Source organism: Pogoniulus pusillus, chromosome 11 (genome assembly GCF_015220805.1).
Source record: "Pogoniulus pusillus isolate bPogPus1 chromosome 11, bPogPus1.pri, whole genome shotgun sequence".
Lineage (NCBI taxonomy): Eukaryota > Metazoa > Chordata > Aves > Piciformes > Lybiidae > Pogoniulus > Pogoniulus pusillus.
In genome coordinates, this window is record NC_087274.1 from 11,072,469 (window position 1) to 11,097,853 (window position 25,385).

Here is a 25,385-nt window from a genome sequence, read left to right on the forward strand (position 1 = left end):
AGGAAAAGAATACTGTTTGTACGAGCAGTATAAAAAGCCTACCTTTGCCTGTGTGGTTTTGAAATAGCTGTTGAGAAGAACATGAGGATCGTTTCCTGTTGGCTGCAACAGGGTGGTTTGTATTTAGAATGACTTTTTTCTATCCTGAATTGCAGCACTGTGTTGCTAGTAAGAACATACTGTTAGCTGAATCTGCTGCCTTTTATTCTTTCCCTCCACCCTGATTTTTTTAAGAGCAAAATGGTATCTTGCCCAAAATCACAGGAAGGCAAGAGGCAAAAACCATGCTGATGTTCTGAGAAATGTTATTCATTTCTCTGATAAGGTCATCTGACAGTTCTTTTAACCTGTGTTCATATTTTGCGTGTTACCCATTCATACCCATCTTAAACCATGTGAGGTCTCTGCAGCTGGGGTATGTTCCAGTATTTGCAACGTGTTCTGTTTCAGTTTTGTCTGCCTAAGGCAAACACCTACAGCTGTGCTTTCAGTGGGCAGGGCCCTTGCACAAGCCACTTCCCCAGCGAGCTTTTTTTTCCCCTTGTTGTGCAGTTGGTTTGTATCTTAGTAATTATGTGTCCAACTGTCTATTAAGAATTTAATAAGATTAGTGAACAGCAAATGCTATAAAGTGACTTTAAGGGAATTCACGGTCTGAGTTTGCTGTGCAACTTGGTTTAATCTTTTCAAAGCTTTTCCTAACGGGCAAGTTTCATGCCAAAACTTTAGCTACACTTTTGCCTAAAGTCCTGATGGTTCAAGTTTTGTTCTACACTGCAGCTGTTGTTAGTATTGTTACCTAGAAACATCGCTGCTTTATATGCTGACAATGCATGTGATGGTGGTAGTAATGGGAACGCATGTCTAAAGAAAATTGCCTGATGAATCTCTTTCATCTTGAATCGTGCTGGAAAATTTCCCAACATTGTATTATTGCTAGGCTCAGGGAAATGCCAGTAGAGTTCTTGGAAATGCTGCATCAATTTCTCCTAGAAAGTTAAGCATTTAATTCCTTCCGCTAAAAAAAATATATCATTCTTAGCTGCTAATGCAGCACTAGGCAGCAACACCTGTGGTACCCCAAAGGAAAGAACGTTTACCAGTTGGCAATAATTCCTTTCTTAAATGTGTTTTGAGCCTCTGCTGTTTCTTGAAGCTGTGCAATGCACTTTTAGATTCTTAGGTCTGTAACTGAGGGCTGTCTCTTAGCTGAAGGCGCTTGCATGCCCATGTAATGATGTGTTGTGCTATTGGAAACATCAAAATCTTGCTGCCAGTAGTATTTGTCCTTTAAGGAGTAGAAAGGGATGGTGTTTACCATGAAAGGTACAGGACGTGCAGATGGTAAGCCGAGATTTGCATGTTCTGTTGCTTCATGCACAGTCACTCCTCCTTGCTCCTTCATATTCTGCTATAATAGCAAAAAAGGATAAGTATCATCAGTGAATAAACCTAAAGAAGGCAGGTGAGAAAGTTGAGGAGATGGTGAAGCAAGTACAGTAGAGCCTGGTCAGGAGAAAATGTTTCTGGTGAAGGAAAGTGGCTGTTGGTGTTTGCACAAGTGTGCTAGTGCAGTGTGGCAGAATGATGTCAGAAAGGTAACTTTTTATTTTTAATGCTTATGAAGTATTTTAGAATCATCAAACTGTAGCTAAGATGAAACAGTCTTTGGCTGTGGTTATGTGCATTGGTGAAAGCTTGGATCCAGTATGTTTATTTTTGATATCTGCAGTGGCATAAGCAGATTGTTCAGTTGTGATCTCTGTCCCGCTGACAGCCTTGTCAGTCTTGCTGACATTCCGGTAGTGCTGGGTAGGAGTACCCGAGAAAACTCCAAGCCCTGTCACTAAGCTGGTCCTTTTTTTGCCCAAGGTAAATCCTGTAAATACCTCTTTCCATGCTGTTGGTCTTCCGCAGTAGAAATTTCTCTTCTGGTGTTTGCCTTGAGCTTGGTTGTTCTTCATGGTGAGCTGGAGATTGGGCAAACACAGGACTCATGGAACATATAAGCATGTTAACTGCTGAACTATATTTATGTAAGGCAGGTTTTTCTCTGAAATGAGAAAATACTATAGCCATCTGCTGCCACTGCATATAGCAGGGCTCTTTCTGGGCCTGAATTAGCAGGTGCGTGGGTTCAGTGGTGTTTGTCAGATTTCTGCTGTCTGGAATTGTCATTGACAAGTGCAGCTCTGTTAGATCTTCAGAGGGGTGCTCGCGATGGGGTTTAGCTTAGCGACTTCGTTACTTGACTCTCTCACCATCTCCGCTATCAAATATAGACTGAGATAGATTAAATCTTCCCTATTCTAAGCTGAGATGAAGATGGAGGCTTTTGGAATCGTCTCAGAGTGTCTCTATGTGCCTTGCCACTTTTGATGCTGTTTCTTTGGGCCCGTAAGAGATAAACAAACTTGCTGATTTTCAGGCTGTGCTTATGAAGGGTTTTCAACACATGCTGCTGCTCAAGATGCAGGAGTTTCAAGGATGGGTGCTTTGACGTTGCAGTCAGCCCAAACTTTTGTCTCTGTGCAACACTATTTTAGGACACTTTTGGATAGACGTTTCAAGTCCAAGAAAGTCCTGCTACAGAGGAGGCACGGAAGGATTCTCTGCCTTGTCTAACTGATTGTATTTAATTTGATACGAGCAGTGTGCATAGCGGGGGGAACCAAATTCTTGCTATACGCTACCCCCGTGTGGGGGACAGGAGCATATCGCCCTTCCACTGCCGCCTGTCTCCGTCGTGGCCTGGGGCTGGTGGGTTCAGCTCCGTGCCCCGGGAGCGCAGATAAATCCAGCCCAGGGGTGCGGCACCTCGCCGTGCCCTCCTGCCCCTCGCGTCCGGCGTAATTAGAGCTGCGGGGAGCCGGTGGCTTTCCGTGAGAGGCGGTGCTGTTCGCAGGCGGGAGCCGAGCGGACCTGCTCTGCCGAGGCCAGGCGAGCGGAGCGGCGGGCCCGGCCTGCCCGGCTCTTCAGTCGCGGGCTATCGCGGGGCCGGCAGCTCCTCCCGGCGGGCCGGGACCCGCTCCCGGGGCCGCCTCCCGGCCCGGGGGCTGGAGCGGCTATTGGCCACGGGACGCGTCACTCGGGCGAGCCGGGCCTGGGCTAGCGACGGCGGGAGGAAGCGGCGGCCGCGCTGCGCCGCGCCGGGCGGAGGGAGCGGCTCTGGGCGCGGCCCCGGCCATCGATCCGTGCCACTTCCCCTAATGGCCCGTCTCTTCCTCCTCCTCCCCCTCCCCTAGGGCGGATCGTCCCCCGGCCTCCCTGTATGTGAGAGACGGGGCCGGCGTCTCGGACGGAGCCGGGCCACGGGAGGGCTGAGCCGGCAGCCGCCGCGGGAGGAGCGGAGGCTTCGGGGAGCGCTTCCTTCCCACCGCCCGCACCGCCCTGCGCGGCAGCCCCAGCATGGAAGCCATCGCCAAGTACGACTTCAAAGCCACGGCGGACGACGAGCTGAGCTTCAAACGGGGAGATATCCTTAAGGTAAGTGGAGGATAGGGGCTTGGGAGTGCTTTCTTTTGCCCTGGGCTTTTCAGCTTCTCTCCGAAGTCTCTTCCTGTCCGTCAGACCTGACCCTCTTCCGAGTCCCCAGAGAACGCCATCTGCTTTTTCTAGAGTACCTTAAGATTTCCTCAACCCCAGTCAGACTTCTTCAGGAGGAGAAGCAGTTCGTTTCCATGTTGAGTACACATCCCAAAGTCTTTCATTTCTCTCTTCTGGGATTCGAATATTTGAAAACTTAGTCATAAACTTGGTGGCAAATAAGCAGAAGTACAAACTAATCTCTACATTAATTTGCCTTTTACAAGAGGAAACCTTTAAAGTCATCAAGATCAGTTTGGTGTTTCCTCCCTTTGCCTACTGTCAAAGATTCCAATATCAAAGAACAGTGATTAGATTATTTCTCAGTAGATAATCTTTTAGCATCAGGCTGACAAATATTGGTGCCGAGTTTTATCTTCACTCCTGATGAACTCAAGTGATAAGCTTGTGGCTGAATATTTAATGGATCTGTGCAGATGTAAGTGGATGTTGGAGTGCATTAGAGGAATTTTGGTGTATAGTTCTTTCAATGTATCTAAAGCTTTTTAGGCTTCCTCTTGACTACATGAAAGGAATTTTTAAAATATTTGGATTTTTAAATTTTTTTAAAGGACTGGACACACAGAATAAGTCCCATATTTTGTTTGGGGGTGGAGGAGGAGAGCAAAATCCAAAAATCCATTGTGACTTGGCCTGAGTGAAGCATAGCTCTGAGCTTTGTTGCTTCCCAGTAATAAGAGCTGTGTTGCAGAATGTTTTCTTCATGCAGAGTCACAGTTTCTCTGGTAGCCTATGAGATAGGCTTCACTTTCCTGGTGTGATGTGTTTAGTGTTACAGTATTTTAAGCTGCTTCTTTCTAAAATGCTTTAAATAAAAACTTTTTTTGTGAGGTGCCTGTCCTGTAGATGCAAGGCTGTAACTTTGTGTATGCTGACAAATCAAGTCCTGCAGACCTCAGTTTGATTACTCATCTGCTTGAAATTTTTGCCATGGAAGGGCTTGAGTTTGAACTACTGTTTTAAGATGGATAGAACAGCTTCTACAAGTAACCTTAATGTGAATCTTTCACAGCTGATATTTCACTAGCATAACTGAGGCTTTGTTAAAGGTGTGGTGTTACCATGTGGCCACTGAAAGGGTCGAAAAATGTATCCTGTCTGAGACTTAACTTTTAAAATAATTGCATTTGTTTATATCATGCATAACCCTGTCCCATAATCAGCCAAAAATATCTGTGAGACCTGTATACATCAATGCCAATGTTTGTATGATTACCATAGTATTTCCTTTTGCTGTTTTGAAACATTCAAGACTCAGAATTCCCTGATAGAGGCGGTGGAGGCACCATCCCTGAAGGTCTTCAAGAAAAGACTGGATGAGGCACTTAGTGCCATGGTCTAGTTGATTAGCTAAGGCTGGGTGCTAGGTTGGACTTGGATGATCTTGGAGGTCTCTTCCAACCTGGTTGGTTCTATGATGCTATTTTTCTTACCTGAGCCATATTCTTCTATTTCGGGTTGCTGCTGGCTACCTCCAGCTTTTATGGTGTATCTGAGGGAAAGCATAGCTGAAATGAGCTTGTAGAATATGCTGAATAGGAAGAGAAAAAATGAAGTGCAGTGAAACACAATATATTACAGAGTATGTTGTTAATTGTTTTCATCTAGTATGGTGCAGAAGGTTGCTGAAGTATGTGAAAAATGTCTGGTAAAGTTTGCATTCATGGACAAATATTTTCTTCTCTAGGAATTAAAGGAAAAATAACTTTTTAGATTTCTGAAAGTATAGTCTGTGCTAAAGCTCTTGCAGCTGAAGAGGGTGGCTGATAGCAAAATGTTATGAGTCCTAGCCACTTGATGTCATCCCATAGATACAAATTCTGTCACAATTGTAGAAAGCTGGTACTGTGTATGCTATTACACTACACGAGTCTTTGTGTTTTTCCTAGAATACAGACAGGGATTTTCCTACTCTACTGAAGCAGAGGCTGCACACTCCTCAAAGCACTGATGAGTAGTTCTTCAGAATGTATTTTCTTTCAGCTCATTCTGAAAGTGCTTACCATTGTTACTTATTTACTACATAGATGAGTAAACTGAGTCACACAAAGAGCAAATTGCTCAAGATTATCACTAAAGTTAGTGGAAATGCCAGAACTTTCAGGAATCTTTCTTCAGTGTACAGGTGAGATGAGCTCTGTGCAGAGTGGTAAGGATCACTGTCTAAAGCTGGTGAATTTCAGACAAATAAAGCAAAACCAATTAGAATTGTTACAGTTCACTTCAGTGGCATTTTGTCATTTTGAGAGTCTGGTTGACTTCAAGTGTTTCAGGTTGTGGAGGCTAACGTCCCTCAGACAGGCCACATCTGTCTTGTTAGTATTTTTAGGGTGTCTCATTCATGTCCCTCATTTGATCTCTTCTTAATCAGGTCGATCCTGCTGCCTTGGGAAGAGAAATAAACTTTAAACATGTTGAATGCACCTGCACACTTCACCTTTTAGATATCTCTTGCCAGACTGAGTGTAATCTTGACACGTAGTGAAGTTTTTTTGTCTTGGTGCACCTCTAGAAAGCAGAGCTTGTTTGTTGGACATACCTGGTGAGGCAAAGAGTGGCTTTGTAGCAAAATGTTATGTCTTGGCCATATGAAGGAAAGAACCAAATCTTGATCAATTCCTGCTCCATGGAAGTTCATGTTTCTCTTTGTGGGGAGAGAAGGCAAAGATGCAGGCTGTCTGTCTCCCTGATTTCAGCAGATAACTTGCCTATGATGTCATGGTGCCATTACTGCTATAGACACACATAGTCAGGGCTTGATTGAGCAGCATTTGAACTGCGGCCATTAAGCTGGTGGTTAGTAATCTTATGGCTGGTTTCCAAAAGTGAGGATAGTTGACCTTTGACTTACAATTGTAAAACAGCTGAGTGAAGAGGAAAACTACTTGGCCTTTTCTTTTGTGGGCACTACAGGGCAAAAGCTACTTCTACGATTTTTGTAAGCCTGGCAGCACACTGGATCCCCTCTACACTCCTGTTTAGTGGTTCTTCAGCGATATGTGGTGCAGGGGATGCACACTGACAGCTTGCTTTCAACTCTTTAAACACACTAAATGCTAATTGCCAAGCCTTTTCCAGAAAAAGGAAAGGCTGCTGCTTCCTTCTGTGTATTCTGATTACTGCATGGTGCTAGAGCTCTCAGTATCACCATTTTTTTTAATGTATTGGTGACTACTTGTCTCAGTTTAGCCCATATCTGGGCCTGAACTACAGCAGTTGCTCTGTCACCTGATGCTATCTTCCAGCAGAGAAGGGGAATCAGGAAAAGAAGACCATGGGTTGAAATGAAAACTGATTTATGAAACAACAAAACTGATCCCAATACCAGTGTAAAGTTATACTCAGCCCAACAAAGATAAAGCAATCATATTAAATAGGGAAGTAGTCCTGAAGAACAGGAGAAGAGGAGCAAGTCATGAGAAGCCCAAGCAGAAAGCTGTAGCAGGAGGCTCCCCATTCCTTGGCAAACTTTTCCCTTTATACTAAGTGTGATGTTTCTGGTCTGAGATTTGCCTGTAGCCAGCTCAGGTCAGCTGTCCTGGCTGGCTTCAAACTGCTAATGGCCCATGCCTGACCCATGATTCTGTCTCAGCAAAACCAGGACATTGCTTCACCAAAACTTGGTGACTGGTATCCTAGTGGAGGTGTGAAGATAGACCTGTCCCGTTTGAAAAAAGTCAAAAGTGGAAACTGAAGGTTTCCTACTTGAAATGTTCATTTACTGTTTTTCGCTTCGACAGTTGCCATGATGCTTTTTCAGTCTCTTCTCCTTTCACTTGCTGTGTTTATTGAAGTTGGGAGTCGTTAACCTCAAGTCTCTGGGGTTTATGTCCCCAAAAACTATTATATTTCTAACAGCTTCTGGTTTTCTTGGTCTTTGTGCTAACTGGCAGGGATCCAGACCTAAAGTGTGCTAATGCTTGCTGGTGGTTTGGCAGGAGTTGGAGGGGGGTGAGAGGAGAAAAAGCGTCACTCTTTCTCTCATCTCATCATTCTTTCTTTTCTCTATTCCTCCTACACCTGATCTGAAGCATGCAGTTAATACCATGGTGCTCTGCCTGGTTAATACAGAAGCACAAAACAGTCATAAATGTCTTGAATGTTAGAATTGTTTTGGTTTTTTTTTGTTTTAAAGCTGTATAGCACTGCTCTATGTCCTCTTTCTGTTTCTGCTGTAGGGTTGAGGCATAGCTGGAAAGTGATCTTCTGAAGCACGGAATAAATTCCTGTCTCAGTAGTTGTCGGCATAGTTAATTCAGGGGCACTTACAGAGTGTTTTGATGAGTAAAATGATTCAGGTAGTGTTTTAAATAGAGGGTCATCATACTTGATTTGGAGGTTTTCACTTTGTGACATACAAACCAGCTTTCCTATGTGCTGAAAGGAGGAATTCCTTGATAGGATTTTGATCACTTGACAATTTCCCTGCTCTGGTTATACAGTTGACAGTCGCCAGAGGTTCTGTTCATGTGACTGCCACTAGGCTGATTTTCTTTCTGTCAGCCTTTAAGAGGATTGAGTGTTTGCAAACAGATGATGCTGAGAAGGCATTTTCAGTTCCTGCATGAAAACAGTTTTTCTATGTCTGGATACAGAGAAACTGTTTGGAAGAGAGGGAGGAGGATGATAAATGAGAGGATCATCTTCTCCCTTCTCTTTTTCCTTTGTCTTTGATCTCACTTGCATTGCCCCTTATTTTGTGATGTCTGTGCTAGAGAGAAGAAATTCGCAGAATGTTAGGGGGTGAAAGGGAGCTCCAGAGAACACTGAGTCCAAGCCCCATGCTAATGCAGGATCACCTAGGGCAGGCCACACAGGAACACATCTAGGTAGGTCTTGAAAGTCCAGAGAAGACTCCACAGCCTCTCTGGGCAGCCTATTCCAGTGCTCTGTCACCCGAACTGTAAAGAATTCATTGTTCGAATAGTGCAAAGACTTCTGCTCTGTTTTGGGTGAAATTGTCCTCACTGTCACACTTCCTCTCCCTTCCTTTCACAGCTCCTTGATCTTTCCTCATTTTCTGTAGGGGGATGGGCTCAGCGTGGTCTTGATAAAATTAACATGTGAGAAAGTTCTTTGAATTAATGATCTGGGCAAGTCACAAGTACTGGGTACTTTGTAGTGAAACAGGTCAAGTATCAGAACAGATTGCCCAGAGAAGTTGTGAAATTCCCAGTTTTGGAAATACCCAAACAAGTCCCTGATCTCTCTGCTCTAATTAGACTTTCTATGGGCACAAGGTTGGACTGGTAACTTCCAGAGGCATTTCCAACTGACATCATTCTGCAACTTACAAGAGAATTGCTGCTTACAGCTATGTGGTGGTTGATTTGTAAAGATGTACTTGGATCAGGCATTGGAATGGACTGCCCAGGGAGATGGTTGAGTCACCAACCCTGCATGTATTTAAAGGTCATTTGGATGTGGTGCTTGAGGATATGATTTAGGGTGAACCTTGTAGAGTTATTGGTTGGACTTGGCGATCCTGAGGGTCTTTTCCAACTGGAATGTTTCTGTGATCATATGGCATGACCGATGGCCTTGAATAAAGATACTTGTCATCAATATGTAATCAGTATTGCATTCTAAGAAAACAAAACTCAGAGACTCATAAAGGTAATTACCTTGAATGTAGTTATTTTGTATACTGGTGGTTGGAGATCTGTTACAAACAGAGGTTGCATTCTTCTATCTACCCAACTATTCAGTGCCTGTGTTTTTAGTACAAACTTCTCAAATACTGTTCCCTATACATGTGTTAGTTATCTGAAGGTGGGATATGTTCTATTAATCAACTTCTTAGGTACTGGGGGGAAGGGTTGTAAGAAGGAACTACCTAACTTCCACAAGGTGCATGTGTCTTCCAAAAAAGAGAGCACATATTCTATGTGAAAGAGCTTGGACGTGCTTAGAGCAAGATTGCGCTGCTGAAGGTCACAGGATATTAGGGGTTGGAATTGACCCAAGGAGATCATCGAGTCCAACCCCCCTGCCAGACCAGGACCACACCATCTAGCACAGATCACAGAGGAACGCATCCAGACAGGCCTTGAAAGTCTCCAGAGAAGGAGACTCCACAACTTCTCTGGGGAGCCTGTGCCAGTGCTCTGGGACCATTACAGTAAAGAAGTTCCCCCTTTTGTTGAGATGGAACCTCCTGTGTTGCAGCTCACACCCATTGCTCCTTGTCCTATCATGGGGAGCAAGTGAGAAGAGCCTGTTCCCCATTCCTGTCCAGCCCTCAGATGTTTATAAGCATTTATTAAATCCCCTCTCAGTCTTTTCTTCTCCAGACTAAAAAATCCCAGGTCCCTCAGCCTCTCCTCATAAGGCATGCCCTCCAGTCCCCTAATCATCCTCGTAGCTCTCCACTGGTCCATCTCTAACAGATGCCTGTCCCTCTTAAACTGGGGAGCCCAAAACTGAACACAGTATTCAAGATGAGGTCTCACCAGGGCAGAGTAGAAGGGAAGGAGAACCTCCCTTGATCTGCTGGACACACTTTACTTAATACACCTCAAGATCCCACTGGCCTTCTTGGCCACAAGAGCACATTGCTGTCCCATGCAGAAACAGATACGAAGTGTTCCAGACTAAAGGTGCAAGCAAGGAGTAAACATGTTCTTCCTTAGAAATGGCATCTATCTTTTTCTTCAGTGAGCTATTTGTGGTGATTATTTAAACCCATCACTGAAAGCAGGCAAAGATGAGCTCTTGTGAACTGTGTGCTACCTGAAAGCCTCCTGGAGTTCTGAATATCAAACCAAGATGTTGATTAAAGCTAGTGGTCAGCTCAGCTAATTTGATTATATGAACTTAACGTTCATTGCCTTCTGTTATAGCCAGGGGAAATGATGCTAATTTGAAGCTCCAGCTGCCTTTTGCCAGTGTAATGGAAGCGCTGCTGTTATGGCTTCTCTGTGAGGTCCAGATTTTGATGTGACTGGTGTGACAGGCTAAAACCTTAGCACAGGCATGGCAGCAAATCAAATGTTGGCTTGCTGAATTATTTATCTGCCTTGTTCAAGACATGTATCAAGCTGCAGCCAGAGTGATGTGCTTTGGTTGTTATTTACTGGCAGTACAAAAATGTCACCTCTTCTCTTTGGTTCATCGACATTTCTCTTGTGATATAAGAAGGAAATGTCTTAAGAATTTCAGATAATAAAATTGTTATTCTGAGAGACATCACAAGTGTAGATGGACTAACTTCAATTTAACTCTTTTCCTAAGTGAAAACAGCAAAAGCTTGGTCATATTTAATGGAAGAGGGATTATGACTTTTAGTGGCTCGTATAAAGAATTGAGAGTGTCACAAATGTAGCATTTACAGTTTTCAAGTTTCTGCTAATTGAGGGTGGAGAAGGGATCCCATTTGTAGTGAAATCGAGACTTCTCTGATCTCTCACTGTAATCAGTAAGGATCCAACTAAGTGAGGAGAAATAAGGAATCCAATTTGTTTACTCAAGTTACCATAAGCAGTGAACTGTATGACCTCTTGATAAAACCCCATGTGTTTTAAAATTGCCGTTAGATATATACCAGAAATCAATAACTGAAGCCTAAATGTCAGGAAAAACATATGCTGGGCAAAACTAATTCTTTGAAATTGCTTTGAAAATGAGTGAAAATGACACATTAGTCCCCTAATAGCACTGGAGCTAGAAGGGAAGGTAATGAATTTTACTGTAGAAATCTAAACTGGAAGAACTGCTAAAGTTAACATTATGGCATCTTCACCACTTTTGTGAGACAGAGCTCCTGTATTTATTTTAGCTTTCCCTATGTGACTTGTTGATTACCTCTGAATGAAAACCTTTGCTAAATCGTTAATGATGTGGTTCACATCATTCTTGAAGGGTTTGAAAAATCCAAACACCTCTGCCCCACAAATAAAAAGCATGTTTAAAACCATTCATGTAATGAGCATCAGTGTGGCTGTGTGTGTAGCATCTCATTTCTGGCTTGGGATGTTGAATTGCAGATGTTTTTTTCGGGGTTTGACATCTGAGTCTGGTTAAAGCAGAACTGCACGGGGGTCTATCACACTTCTCTGCACAGAGGTGACAGGGCTGCCTGCACTGTGTAGTCAAGAGATGGGACTGTATTTTCTGTAGTTGTGACCAAGCTAAATTCAGGTAGCTGGAGTAATGAGAAACAACGTATGGGTTTCAACATCATTAAGAAGACCTACAGGAGACTCTGGATGAGCACTTCTCCGGTGTTTAGTTCTGTGTTACAAGGTGTGTGATACATTACTGTCTAAGCTACCAACTCGAGGTATTCATCAGCAAGACGTGTAGCACAGGATAAGCCTATTTCTCTTCTCTCCCTACCCTTGCTCATCTTTCTGTGCCAGTGGGATAGGTGCTACCTAGAGGTGAAGCCATGACTTGTGAATGTAATATCAATGTTACTCCAGACTTCAAAAAGGGGAAGAATGTGAACCTAGGAAATAACAGACCAGTCAGCCTCACCTCCATCCCTGGAGAAGTGGATGAAGCAGCTCATTCTGGAGGTCATCTCTAAGCACATGGAGTAAATCTAGGTAGAGTGAACAAGGAAATACATTTGTTCTTGCTCTGATGCCTAATCTTATGGATTTAGAAATGGAGCCTTTGCCTTGTAAGCAGTTTCACAGGGGCACTGGTGAAAAGAGGCACTAGGTCTTGATGCTTTGTTGATTTTTTGCTTGCTTTATTTAGCATTTTTGGTAGGGAAGCTGCCTTTGATCTCTATCATTTCCAGTTTTCTCCATAAGTTCTATTAAATTCAAAATGCAAATGAGTGGGTAACTTGTATGCGCTCTGCATTTCTCCACAGATCAGCCTGCTGATACTGCAGCAGTTTGATACCCCATTTCTTATCTGCAGCTTTATCCCCAGCAGTTCTTGCTCTTTCATTTCCTTTGCTGGCCCTGCAGTGACAGTTAATGTTATCTCCCAAGCTGGGCAAACATCAGTGACTAGAATATACACGAGGAAGTAAAAATGTGGTTTTTAGATGCTTTGGGGCCTGTAGGAGAGAAAATGTGATAGGAGAATAATTTCTGTGACTTCAGGGGTGGGGTTGGTGGGGGTGTTCCATTATCTACAGCCCAGGGAATGCTGCATAAAGTTGTTCCTTTCCCCCAGAATGTCATATTGTTGCTGATCTCAATCTGTCAAGTTTGGAGCTGCACTTTGTTTGTCACGTTCTAGGCTCATGCCCCTGTTGCTGAGTATCTAAAGCATTGCTCATGAGTGGCACATGCCTTCAACTTTGAAGTCATCTTGTAACACCTCATAAGAGTAGGTGTTCAGATGGAACCGAGCAACAGTTGTGAAGCAGACTGTGGTGTAGCCTGAACTTGTTCCCATGTCTTCTATGCATGATTGGTGCCACCATCTGACAACTCAAGTGAGAATTGATTTAACAATCTTAAGAATGTTGGGGTTTGTTTTTTTTCATGGTGACATGTGCTAAACACATGGAGTTGTACAGCTGAGCTCTAAGAGCAGAAAGTGAGCTGACAGTCTCCCAAAGTGCTCACAATTATTATTTTTAGGGTATTTATTATATTCTTGAAACCCAGATGCTGCTCCACAATACTTCCTGATTAGTTACTAGATGCATCTGAAATTTGCATTTGAAATGATTGTGTTCACAATTTTCCTCAGCCTGTTATTTTTCTCTTGACTAACAGAACAGTGTTTTTTTTTCTATATACTCAATAAAATCCTCGTTTAAAAATATGTCTTAACTGTCTTGGAGAGCCTTAAGAGGGTTTTGTTCCCCTGAAAGAATAATTGCTTGCTTGAGTTTCTGTACCTGCTCTTGAATCCTTTTGTCTCCAATTGTTTGAGGTTGTGAAAACAGACAGGTCTGTTGTTATTGAAGATTCATCAAATCAGTTGGGTTTTTGGTCTCGTGGGTACGGGTCAAAAGTTAGGACAGCTATTTTTGTCCAGGAAGTAGATTGTCAGCCTCTGTAGAGTAATTAATTAATAATTGTGATCTTCAAACATTACTGACCTTTATAAATAAAATATAGCAAGAGAATACTACAGGTAGATGAATTCTGTTTGTACCTGCTGAAGTTAGCTGCTTTGCATACGTTCCTGTCAGCCTGCGCGCTTTGTCAGGAGCTCTGCGTTGGCTCCACTGTGGCTGGACCTCTTGCAGAGAGCAGAAAGCTTTTTTTTTTTCCAGTTCAAATGAACTGTAATTATACTGTTAGTCTCTAAACCCTCTTATTTAAATAATTTGTCTCTGGAATTCATGCTTTCTGCATTGAGCCAGCCTACTTCTTGCTCTGACTTGTACTGAAACTCTACAGGTTTACATGTGGAGGGGGGGGGGAAATGCTGCTGTTATGCAAAATTGTTTCCCTTGGGAGGAAAGGGGGGAATTCTTCATGAGTTATGTATGAGCTAGCAGGTTCCACTAATCATAGCAGCTCTGCTGGTACAGAAGATTTCTGGTCTAAGCCAGTCAGCCCTTCTGGTTTGTGAGAAATTGGCACAAAATCCTAAACTCTCACAACTCTTGCTGAGCCCAAGTGTGTTTTTCCATTGTAAATGTTGAGGTGCAAACAAGCTTTGAGTATTTTTTTGTTACCTATGCTGCTCTAGCATAAATATGAAAATGATAACCATTTGATTTGGCTCTTGCATTCTGTCCTTAACAGTAGGTTGTGGTGGGATTGGGAAGAGTTCTGCTTAAGGTCCAGGTTTAATGGGTTTATTTCAAAGTACAAGGAAGGATTTAAAGCTGCAGAAGTCAGCATCTTTTGCTAGTTCCTCTGGAAGATCTGCCAGATGTACTCTAAGAGGTATTTTCCTGAACTCCTGTGTAGTTTAGGTCTTGTTCTCCCTTTACTACCAATGGGAACATAACTCATCAGGGAAAATTCCCAGATTCTTCAGGGTGGTGAGGAAAGGCAAACAAATGTCCAAAGTGTGTCCTGCACAGGAAGGGAAGAAAATGGAGAGGAAGGGGCAGCCATGATGTAGACAAGCACAATACAAACTTCTAAAGGTGGAGTTTGGCATTTAAAATCTTTTTACCAACCTTGCCTTCAAAGGGTACTTGAATTTTGGTGAGATGAACATCAGCTTGACAAGTGTGCCTTGTTCAGGCAATGTTAGGAAAACCTGTTGTGCATATTCTAGAGCTACATTTTGTTTTGCATGCCCTTGAAGAACACTTTGTCAAGACATATCCTTCACCCTAGAAGTGATAAAGCATAGGCTGGCAATTCATACTCCTCCTGAACACTGCAATGGAGGAAGCAAAACTTCTGCTTCCTCCTTGCTTCACTTCTCTCCTTATTTCTTAAAATGTGCCTTGCACCAACACCTCTGCCCTGCCTTTAATGAAACTGCAGTTTGTTAAAACCAAACCTGTGGATTTGTCTATTTTGTCCATTTGTACCAGAGTGCTTAAACTTTCTTCATTGCCAAGGTGTCCTGACACTTCCTTGCTCCTTAGCAGGAAGTGATACATTCCTTAATTTTTTCCTGAAAACTGCCTTTTAGGTTAGGAATGGAACTGCTGTTTGCCAGAGAGGAGAGATGAAAGCTGTTGTGACTGTACCTAGGAAGACCTTACCTGAAACGAAGAACTCACAGAAAATAGAGATAAGCAAAGTGACTGTAGCTGACCCAGCTTTACTGGCTTCCACACCTTCCTTTACAGCTTCTGTCTGGAAATCTTGCAAGCTGCTACCTTCACCCAGTTTATTTGGATGCTTAAAAAAAGGAAAAGCATGGGGAAAGTGAAGCTTCTGATAGTTCTATGAAGTTACCTGATCTTTCTTTCCCTTAAAAAGTTTGGATTTCATTCCACCTGCCTGTGTTTGGATTACAAACATCTGCATGATGCTGCAGTAAGATTAACTTGTAATGCAAATAGCAGCAGTCTCTCAAAAGTTGCCCATAAGGTTTATTTGTTGAGATGAACAATTATTTTGAAGTTGAAGAAAGCTGAAGTTATTAAATGTAAGGCAATATGCTGATAAAAGGGGGTCAGCTGCTTAGCTACTGAAATCTCCTAAGGGGTGCCTCGTGTGAATTGCAGATTAAAAGTCTGTACCCCACAAGGAGATAACTCCAGACTCTTGGGGCTGCTTATAAAGTCCTCACAAAGCAAATGCAGTTGTACCATTTTCTTAGTTTGCTTTGATCTAGCTGCTTTTGTTTAGGGTTGCAGTCCAAAAAAAGAAGTCTGGGCATATCAAACAAATCTCTTGTAAACTCCCTCAGTCATGGTTCCCAAAACTCCTCATTTACTAATTGGGAGGGGAGGGGGCTGTCATCCAAATGAATGGAGCTGATTCTCATGTCCTAATGCAGGGGACAAGAAACACTGCTGGCATTTGCTTGGGTTTGGCAAGGGTTTTCAGCACTGTCATGGAGATGTGAGCTGACCTTTAACATAGCCTTTGTACTGTGTTGCCAACTACCTGTATTACTCAGCTTTCTCCTACTCACTGCCGCAGATAATCCTGTTTATTACACCTTTATAAAGGATTATGCTTTAGACTTTCTCCTGTGGAAGTAAATTCTACCCTTCATAATGCTGTTCCTTATCATACTGAGAGCAGTTCCTGTCTGAAGTGCATTATATGTAATTTTCATGATTAAAAGTGATAGAAAACTTTTTACACTTAATGTTCCACTACCCTCCTCTGAGTAGCTGTATTTGCCATTAAAGACAGGGTTAGATGGACCCCTTGAGTGCTGCCTCTATCAAATGAGACATTTAGCATTGGACATCATCTTCCTCCTTGTTTAAGGTCTTGGCTTCCTGTAGTCAAGCTTTAGTGACTTTCTCAGCTGGAAACTGTCTGAGCTATTGTTTTAGCAGCCACTGATGACCACACCTTCTGTGCATCTTTCTGAAGCCATTTTTAGTTCATCTGTGCATTATAGCTTGGAATTTGCAATGTAGATGTGTACTGTGGAAAAAAGCTATTCCCTTTGTTGGTCTGAGATGTCCTATCTAGGAATTCTATTGATTCTTCCCTTCTGCTTTCCCTTTCCTCTTGCTGAGAGATAATAGGAAAACATCTTTCCCCGTGCTTCTCATGGGGAGAATGAATTTGAAAATGTCTGTTGCCTTTTATTTTCCTGAGGAAGAAGCTGGGGGAGTCTGATCTCCTTATAGTTTAAAAAAAAACCCCATTCCATACTTCAACCCATGTTCTTCTCTCAACTTTTCCAGTCACTTTAATATTTTGTGAGATAAGTTGACTGTAGGTATGCAGGGTATTTGGGAGCTGGCATAAACAGATTTATGGTGTCAAAGTATTTGGTTTCGTTCTTTCTTAAGAAATATTAGCTAATGTTTCTAATCAATTTTCAGATTACAGCCACCAAGATTCCAGGATGTATGCTGAAGATTAATGGTTTAAAACCTTCACCATACAGTTACAGGTGATTGGTTGAGTTTTTCATAGAATCAGGGAATGGGTTTGGGTCAGAAGGGACCTTGAAGACCATCTAGTCCCAACCCTTCTGCCATGAGCAGGGTCACTTTCCACTAGACCAGATTGCTCAAGGCTTCATTCAGTCTGACCTTGAAAACCTTCAGGGAGAGGCCATCTACAATGTCCCTGGGCAACCTGTTCCAGTGTCTCATCCCCCTCATGGAGAAGAATTTCTTTCTAATATCCAGTCTAAATTTGCTGTCCTCATGTGTGTTATTTTCTATGTTGTTTTAATCTGACACTTATAACTTGGTCTTCTAGTGTTAACAATGACCTGTGCAGCTGATGAATTGTAAGCATTGAGTGTGCTTAGTAAATGTCTTGGTGATCTTTGCCACTTCACCTCTGTAGCCTGCCCAGATCACTGGTGAAGCTGTTGAACAGCACAGCCCCTCCTGTGATCCCTGTGGTACAACCTTCCTCCCCTGTGGATTCTGACGCTTTGCTTTCCCTGTTAACCTCTTAGCCACTGACAGCAGGGCAGGAGGGACTTCTGTGTTGTGTGAGAACATTGGTGAAGATGAGTAGCTGAAAACATGTGTTGGGTTTTGGCTAGTTTTTTTAAGTGAAGCAGCCCCATAAACCCTAGAAAAGCCTGAGTCTTGGCCTTGCTGCTGGTCTAGTTTGTCTCAGTGCTTCATTTGTCTTCTATATGGAGTTAGATTTTTGTTCTCTCTTACCACTGATTAAGTGGAGGTCTGAGGTGAAGACTGTTTTTGCTTTTATAGCTTTACCAGGGGAGCCCAGCTTCCAAATAGCTGCTTGAAAGTCAACTTAATTGGATAGTCATATTTCCAGGGAGGTTTTATGGCTCCACACTAGCAATATTGCTGCAAACCAGCTGGGACCAACTGGCATCTGTCATGATGCAATATATGTATTTAATATCTTTAGATAAAACCAGATCCTGGTTTGTGACTCCATTAGTGAGATGGCTTCTACACACTGAGGTACTCCACTTTTGGGAAAGTTTTGGAAGTATCCATGCTAACACACTGTCTCCAAATCCCATTTTGTTGTGTAGGGATGACTGACACTTGTCAGGGCCCTAGGGGGAGTTTTTTGTGGTCAAGGCATTGATCTCCTGATCAGAATCTCCCAGTTAGGGAGAGTTTCAGTGCCTTAGCTTTTACTGAGACTTACAATGGACGTATTGTGCTACTGTAATGTACTTGGAAGCTTAAAATTAGCCTGTGGTCAAATAATATACCCTAAGGTGTCAGTGACCTGCATTATGATATCCCTTCCAGGTTACTGCAACAGAGCCATAACGAGTTCTATTCTTGGTTTAATTTGTACTTGACCTGGATCAGTTCTTCTAATTTGAGACACTAATTAGGAGATGGTTTTAGTTATCTCTGATCTTTTCCATAAAGAATTTGGTGCCTCAGCTGTCTTGACTTTAGGGTTCTGGAGGAAGTTACTGCTTTTGGCGTTCAGTATCTGCATTTCTGCATTATTCATGTAGGAAGACTCTTTGATTTTTTTTTCATATTTTTTTCCCCATGAGCCAGAAAAGTAGCAATAGACCTTTTTTTCTTGTAGAGATTACTGATGTTTCTAATAGTATGGCACATTAAAAAAGAATAAAGTGTCAGTATTTCTCAGTTTTCTGTTTCTCTGTTCTTCTGAGATATTGTAGGTAGTCTCTTAAATATGCAAAGTTCTCCTACTCTAAACTCTTGTGAGCAAATTCTATTTAAATTTTTTACTTTCCTTTTATGGAGAGGATTGAACATGAAATAATGCAATGCTATTAGCTCTGAAGTGAAAGAGGAACTTCATAACATAAGGGGAATTTTTGTACAGCATCACTTAGACATGCAGATGTCACTTCTGGTTTTATGCTACTCATTTTCCCCTCTCCCTTCCCCTCCAGTGCATTATACAGAAGTTGACTTTCAGTAAGCCCCCACAACTGTTGGTTTGGCCTTTTTCAGCAGTAGAATGCAAGTTAAACCTGCTCTGGAGTTCTTAGACCTTGCACTTTCCAGTTTAAGTCAGAGCAGGAATACAGTTTTGGCACTGGGTTGGATCTGTTCAGACCATCGGGCAGCTCTCTCATGCATGTGGTCTCTACTGTGTGTTGGTCATATTTCCTTCCCCTTTTTCCAGAGGGGAGGTTATTGGTATCTTTCCACCTTTTTGCCGTTCACAGTGGCTTCTGGCAGTCCATCTGGGGCTTTATTTGGGGGTAGATGTAGGCCATTTATTTCTGATAGTTTGTTTATAAGAAATGGTCCTTATTTGTTCTTCAACTGTTGGTTTGTTGTTGATGGTTCAGACTCCTTCTCTGCAGCTCCTCAGTCTATCATTAGCTACCAAAACATGCTCTTTTTTGAGTCTATTGAGGAGTGCATATTTTTACAGCCTCTGATGGAGTGTTCTTTTTATTTTCTTTCTGAGAGGCTGATCTTTCCTGTTTAGCCAGAAATTGTTGGATTTTTCATGGTTAAACTGAGGCCATTGTATTATTCCAACTGTATGAGTCCAGAGCTGTGGGTGTTTCGTCCTATGTACTGTTGTTTCTTCAAACATTGAACCATAATCTATTTATGAGTTTGGAGAAGAAAGCAAAATTAGCATTGGAGTGAATCAACACTCTTAAGTGACACAAAAATGGGCTAAACTTTAATGTCATTAAAAGATTGCTGGGATATAATAGTTCATTATTCTGTAGCAAACTGAACACAATCATACATTTCTTCTTAAATTTCAAATTTGCACGAATTAAAGATCACCATGAGATGTTAGTACAACAGCCCTGCTCTGTTTTTGTAAAGCTTAGTGCTTTGGGCCTGTTGAGGTTCACATCTGATAAAGGCACGAGTCGCTGGGAATGCACTGAAGAGGCTTTTGTAGTGTTGGCGATTGTGTGAAAGCTAGCATTGATCCTGAGTCAGCGTGTTGCCTAGATCTTCCTCATGAATGACTGAGAGTACCGAGGTACAGGTTGTGTCCCTTCTGCCCCAAGACCTAAGGAAACATGGAAAAGAAATGAAGAGTTTCTATCTGAAACAGGTTGTTTGGGGTGCTTTGTAGATTAAGAAAGGTAACTGGGAATAACCATATGGTTCAGCTTGGGTTTACTGGCCTCTGAAATTGGCAGAAACATTTCTCAAAGCAACCTGTGAAGCAAAATTGTGATTAGATGTATTTTTGCAAAGGTTACTTAGCTGCAAAATCCCCTGAAATACTTTTTTTATTATTCCAAAGTAATTTTCCTGTTGACTGTTTTGTTTTTTAACTCAGGTTTCCTTCTTGCATGCTCACAAGTTTGAATCTGCAGTGTAATTGATGTCTTTGGCTAACAAGGGTCTTCCAGTACATCTGTTACTTAAAATCTTTTTCTCTTAGTACAACCTGACTAGGTGGAAATGACAAAAGCCTCTTGGTGAAAGCTCTGCTGCATCTCCTAACAACCTCCAGTCGTTGCTTGAAAAGTCTGAAGGAATGAGCATTTTGAACTTCAGGTTATTAGTGCAACAGCATAGTCCTGATTGTTTGGGGTATTTAAAACCAACCAGATTGGGTTTTTTTATTGAGTGTTTTCTTGTTTGTTTTTTTTGAAGTATGGCTGATGGCTGCTGGGACCTGCACTGTGAGCTGTGCCCATCCCATGAAACATGAGTGCAAGAAAGTGGCAATTCTGCCATCTCAGGTCTTTAAAAGCAAGTCTCCTGGAATCTTTTCCCATTAAAGGACCTCTTTCTTAACCTCTTTCTCTCTCATTCAGTGTTGAGTGGGCAGGATAATCACTGCTGGTCATGTCACATACTGTAAAGCTGCATCTCATTTCTTCTTTGGTTCTGCTTTATGAGACTGGAGACATCCTATGTAAAGTTTTTTAGTGGGTACAATGTTCTAGAGCAGATTGTGGAAGCTGTCTTCAGTTTGTCTGGTGTGATATGTACACCTGGGCTCTCAGAGAGGTTTGCAAGATCTCTGGGTGTGCTTTTCATGATGCAAGTGTGACAAGAATGAGTCAGACAATGCTCAGCATTCTGATCATAAGCCATTTGCAAGTATCTTCCTTTTGTGTGTGCATGTCTCCCTAGAGAGGAAGTCTGAGCAGCCTTGCACTTGCTGGACGACAAGAATCTGTCTCTCTTAAATATTCTCACTCCAAAGATCATCCAGACCAAGTACCTACACATTTCTTCTCCATGCTGCTAGACATGAGTCAGGAAAAACAGGTTAAATAAACTACATCCATCAAAAATGTGCCAATTAAAACCATCCCTCTGCAACAGACAAATCTCTGATGAATACAGTTGCAGTTTCTTAGTGATAAATTAGTATTTTAGGTACCTTCTAAGTGCTGGGGTTTACAGTGTGGAAAATTGAGCTCTTAGGTCATGCTGAGCAAAAATATTTTTAGCTGTGTGCCCTGAAACTGCCTCGATTTGTTCAGGGAAAGGTTAGTTTCATTTTAGTCAATGCTGGCTTAGAGATGAATTTCTAATCTAGTTAGCAAGGTGTCTTGTTTTAAGCAAGGGGTGGTTTACATTCACTTGGATTAAGATTCTGATAGGGAACAAAATCTCAGCTCTGCCAGGAGGCTGAAGTTGAGAAGCTGTTGGTTTTGCTTTTCTTTTATGCGACCAGGATTGTCTGACCAGCCCTGCGGAACTGATCTGATCATTAGATCTCTTCTAGCTTTCCTGAGTGAACCATCCCCAAATGAAATGAGTGCTAAATGCTTTTAGCAGGTCTCAATGTCTTCCCGCAAAAGAGAGTTAAATTTTAGAGTTCAGATGCACAGATAAGAGGTAAGACAGCAAATTATGTCTGTGTACAAAGAGGAGTGAGGTAGAAAGGGCTTTGTGCAGATAACAGACGAATAATTGTGGCTGTGTCTATACATTATGATACGAAGTCATGAGGGCTGCAGGAATGTGAACAGGCTTTTTGTGGGCTGAATCAGGACATGTTGTAAAATTACTGGCTAAGAGCAGATGTACACAAACTGCTAACGTACTGTAAGAGATGTCAGAGTAATTAGCCTGAGCTGACAGGTGAGCCTGCTTGGGAAGAGATTGGATCTTGCGGTGGTTTGGGTTTTTTTTTTCCTTTTCTCAGGTCTTTGCATAACTAGGTGACAGTGCTGCTAAACTTCACATCCAACCTCAAAGGTCTCATGTTCCAGGCTATGATTTGGAGAGGCTGAGACTTTTGCTGAGCTACAGGGTAGAGCTTTTCTTTCTAGAAAGAGTTAGACTCTGTTAGCTGCTTGGAAAAGTAACTTTCCATTTATCTTACACCCACCAGTCTGTTTTTAACTCCTCGGATGATTTCTTGCTTACCTCTGTTTCCCTTAATGGTGTTACTTAATTGCAAGGCATCTTCCAGATTCTGTTTAGTGCTAAAATACAGCATGATCTTCTTTCTTGTCTCTTAAGTTTCCCTATTGCCAATTCTTGGCCAGGTTCCATTGAGGAAGCTGGATAGTGGCCACCATAATGATTCTCAGCTATCTGGTATATCTGAAGCTATTTCATGCTTCCCCTCTCTTCCTACCCCCAATATTCATATCCTGTAGAACAGAAGAGTCATTTCATACTGCACCTCTGTAATATACTATCTTAAACCAAGGTTAAAACTGCCCCTTCCTGCAGCTGCTTTCTGTCAAACTGGTCACAGATGCAAATTGTTATTTTAAGGGTGTTTGTCCACCTTAGAGTAAAAATCAATAAGCAGTCCCTAGTCCTGTGCACTTCGAGATCTTTGTTTTTCACACGATTGGCTCTTTGCTCACAGCATCTGGGAGTGGTACTGGCTAGAGTCTCAGTAAATCAGTTAGCCTTTAATATTCTGCAGCATATTAAAATTGCATTGATTGTGTTACTTTTGTTGTTCTTTATGTAGTAGAGAATTGGAGATACCTGATTCTCCCTTCCAATATATTCTATTAGAATTTGTTAAATAGGTACAAATCTAGCAAAATATTGACTTACAGCTATGGGAAACCTTGAAAAGCTGCCTATTCTAGGAAATTGGCCTCCTGTTATCTCTGATTTCATACTTTTTTCCATCTGTCTCAAAATGAAGAGATTAGGGCTGATCCTAGCTATGTGTGTGAGGCAGATTATGGTAATCTTATTATTCTGATCTCATTACACTTAGTCTCTAGGTTTGAAAATGTCCTGGGTTTAACCCTTTCTTCAACAGCTAACAGAAAAATTAGTGAAAAGGTAGTTGAGGTTATATCCTGAGTAATGTTTATATCATCCTGAAATAAGCCCTTAAAGACTTTCTGACTTGCTAATAATACACTTTGTTTTTTGTGGGTTTTTTTTTTGTCAAAATAGTGTGTCTAAAATGATGAGGAGAGAAACTCTTTGAGCTACCACTGGTGATAATTCCTCCTGTATAGATGATAACAAATAAAGAATGGTTATGAAGGATTCTGTTTCCAGCTTTTATACTTTGGGTAATCTAAGAGTACTTTCTGAAGATACTTAGTTTATGATAGGTCAGACCTTGTATTTTTTTCCCCTAGCTTTTCTGAAAAGGGAATTTTCCAGAGTTTTGTCTCCATGTTTGACATGCAAAAATGGAAAACTTAATGGAATATCTCCTGATCTCATTATGAGTGCACAGAAGTTAGTGCAAGATGTTGGAAAATATGTAGCTGAGGGTTTTAAACTGTCCTAGGTTAAGTTCTTAAACGAGCACATAAATAAAGAAGGGGCAAGTGAATTGGAGCATGGTATCATTTTAATGTCTACAGCAGAGCTCTGCTGTTACTGGCAGGTCACTTGATTTAATTGATTGCAAAGGGTTAACTTCCCAGTCCACGATGAAGAAAGGGACTCTTTGCACTGGGCTAATACGTTTTGCTGGACCACTCATGCAAACGTTGTCAGGTAGACTTTGAGGATTACAAGAAGTCTTTTTCTTAAACTTCTGGAGGAAGCTCTGGCCTTTCTGCAGGGTTTCAGGCACCAGTTAAGAAACAAGCATTATTGCTTCTTCAGGCCTGTAAAGGAGAAGAAAGCAAAACGACAGCTGCTGGTTGTGGGAATTAAAAAGCAAATATAATTCTCTGTATTTAAGAGATTTGTGTTTTATTGTAACTCCTCTTCAAACAGATTCATTGGGTATTAGAGATCTTATTGTACTGAACTGATGGAATTCTAGATTAGCTACCTCGGGGAAATCTTTTAGAATTAGAATGTTGCTGTGGCTGTTCTGCTGGTCACCTTTAAACACATTCTTTTCCAGTTCTCGTCCTGAAGCTGCGTTTGGAGGACAGGGAAGACGATTGGAAGGGAAGGGGAGAAAAAAGATGTTAGTACATCAGAAAGAAATAAAAGGAAGCAAGTTCCTCCTGTGTGGCATCTTCTGTAGAATGGTTTGTGTTGTTACAACATCTGGGGTGGCTTGGAGAGAAGCACATAATACAGGAACACCACTAAAGTTGTTGCCTCAACTGTCTAGAGTACATTGAGTGTGTAACTCTTAATTAGGCTGCATTGTTTCATAGTACAGGGACCACTTGAACTTTTCCTCTAGCTGCTAATTCCTCTGATAGCTTGGTCACTTACGTGAATTTTCTCCTTTGGGACTAAGCAGGTTGGCAAAAAGGGAGCCCCTCCAAATGATGTTTTTTTTCTTTACCCTGTTGCTCAGTTTTAACTAACTTCCCAAACACTTGGTCCAGCACAGGGTGGGGATGGAGTGAGCAGAGGTGAGAATGAATGGCTGGAGGAAATAAAGTACTGGGAAAAACTTGGCTTAGCTCTGTCACAAACTTCACTTGTGGAATGGGTGCCTTGGGGACATGTCTTGCTTTGCAAACAGGATATTGGGTTTTGTGTGTCACTGGTACTTGTGGCAGTACAGGCATTTGTAGAGTTGCACTGTGAACTGGTATGGGAAGAGAGCCAGTAGTGAGAGGGGTTTGGGGTTGGGTTTTGTTTTGTTTTGTTTTTAAGCTGAGGTTGTCTTCGACTTGGTTTAAAGTAGTTGTGCTGGCTGCACTGGGGAGAGACCAGCTTTGGCATGGGAACTGGATCAGCATACCCTAAGCTGGCACTGCGGCTGAAGGCTTTTGCTGCTGTCAGACTGGAGCCTTCATTCCTCCCTTCAGGCTATACATTTGGCTGAGTCTCATGATGGCAGAGCAGCGTTCTCTTGGTGATTATAGAGCAGCCCTTTTCTTGTTGTCCAATAACTTCAGTTATTTTTCTTGCTGCTCTCAAGAACTCCTTAAAATTCTGCCTTACCAAAACCACTGCTTCTATTGTGCATTCGCACTGGGTGGTGATGGTTGTTTTGCTTCAAGTGCTGAGCTGCTGGCAA

General features: G+C 42.1%; 1 protein-coding gene across 3 annotated transcripts in view; it reads left to right on the forward strand.

The window, feature by feature from the left end:
• Positions 1-25,385, forward strand: part of GRB2 (growth factor receptor bound protein 2) — a 54,682-nt gene that overhangs the window by 1,832 nt on the left and 27,465 nt on the right. For all 3 annotated transcript variants that reach the window (XM_064151051.1, XM_064151053.1, XM_064151052.1), the window contains exon 2: positions 3,246-3,486. In XM_064151051.1, coding sequence (XP_064007121.1) covers positions 3,409-3,486 — 78 coding nt within the window. In that variant the 5' untranslated portion in view covers positions 3,246-3,408. The remainder of the gene's footprint in view (positions 1-3,245; positions 3,487-25,385) is intronic.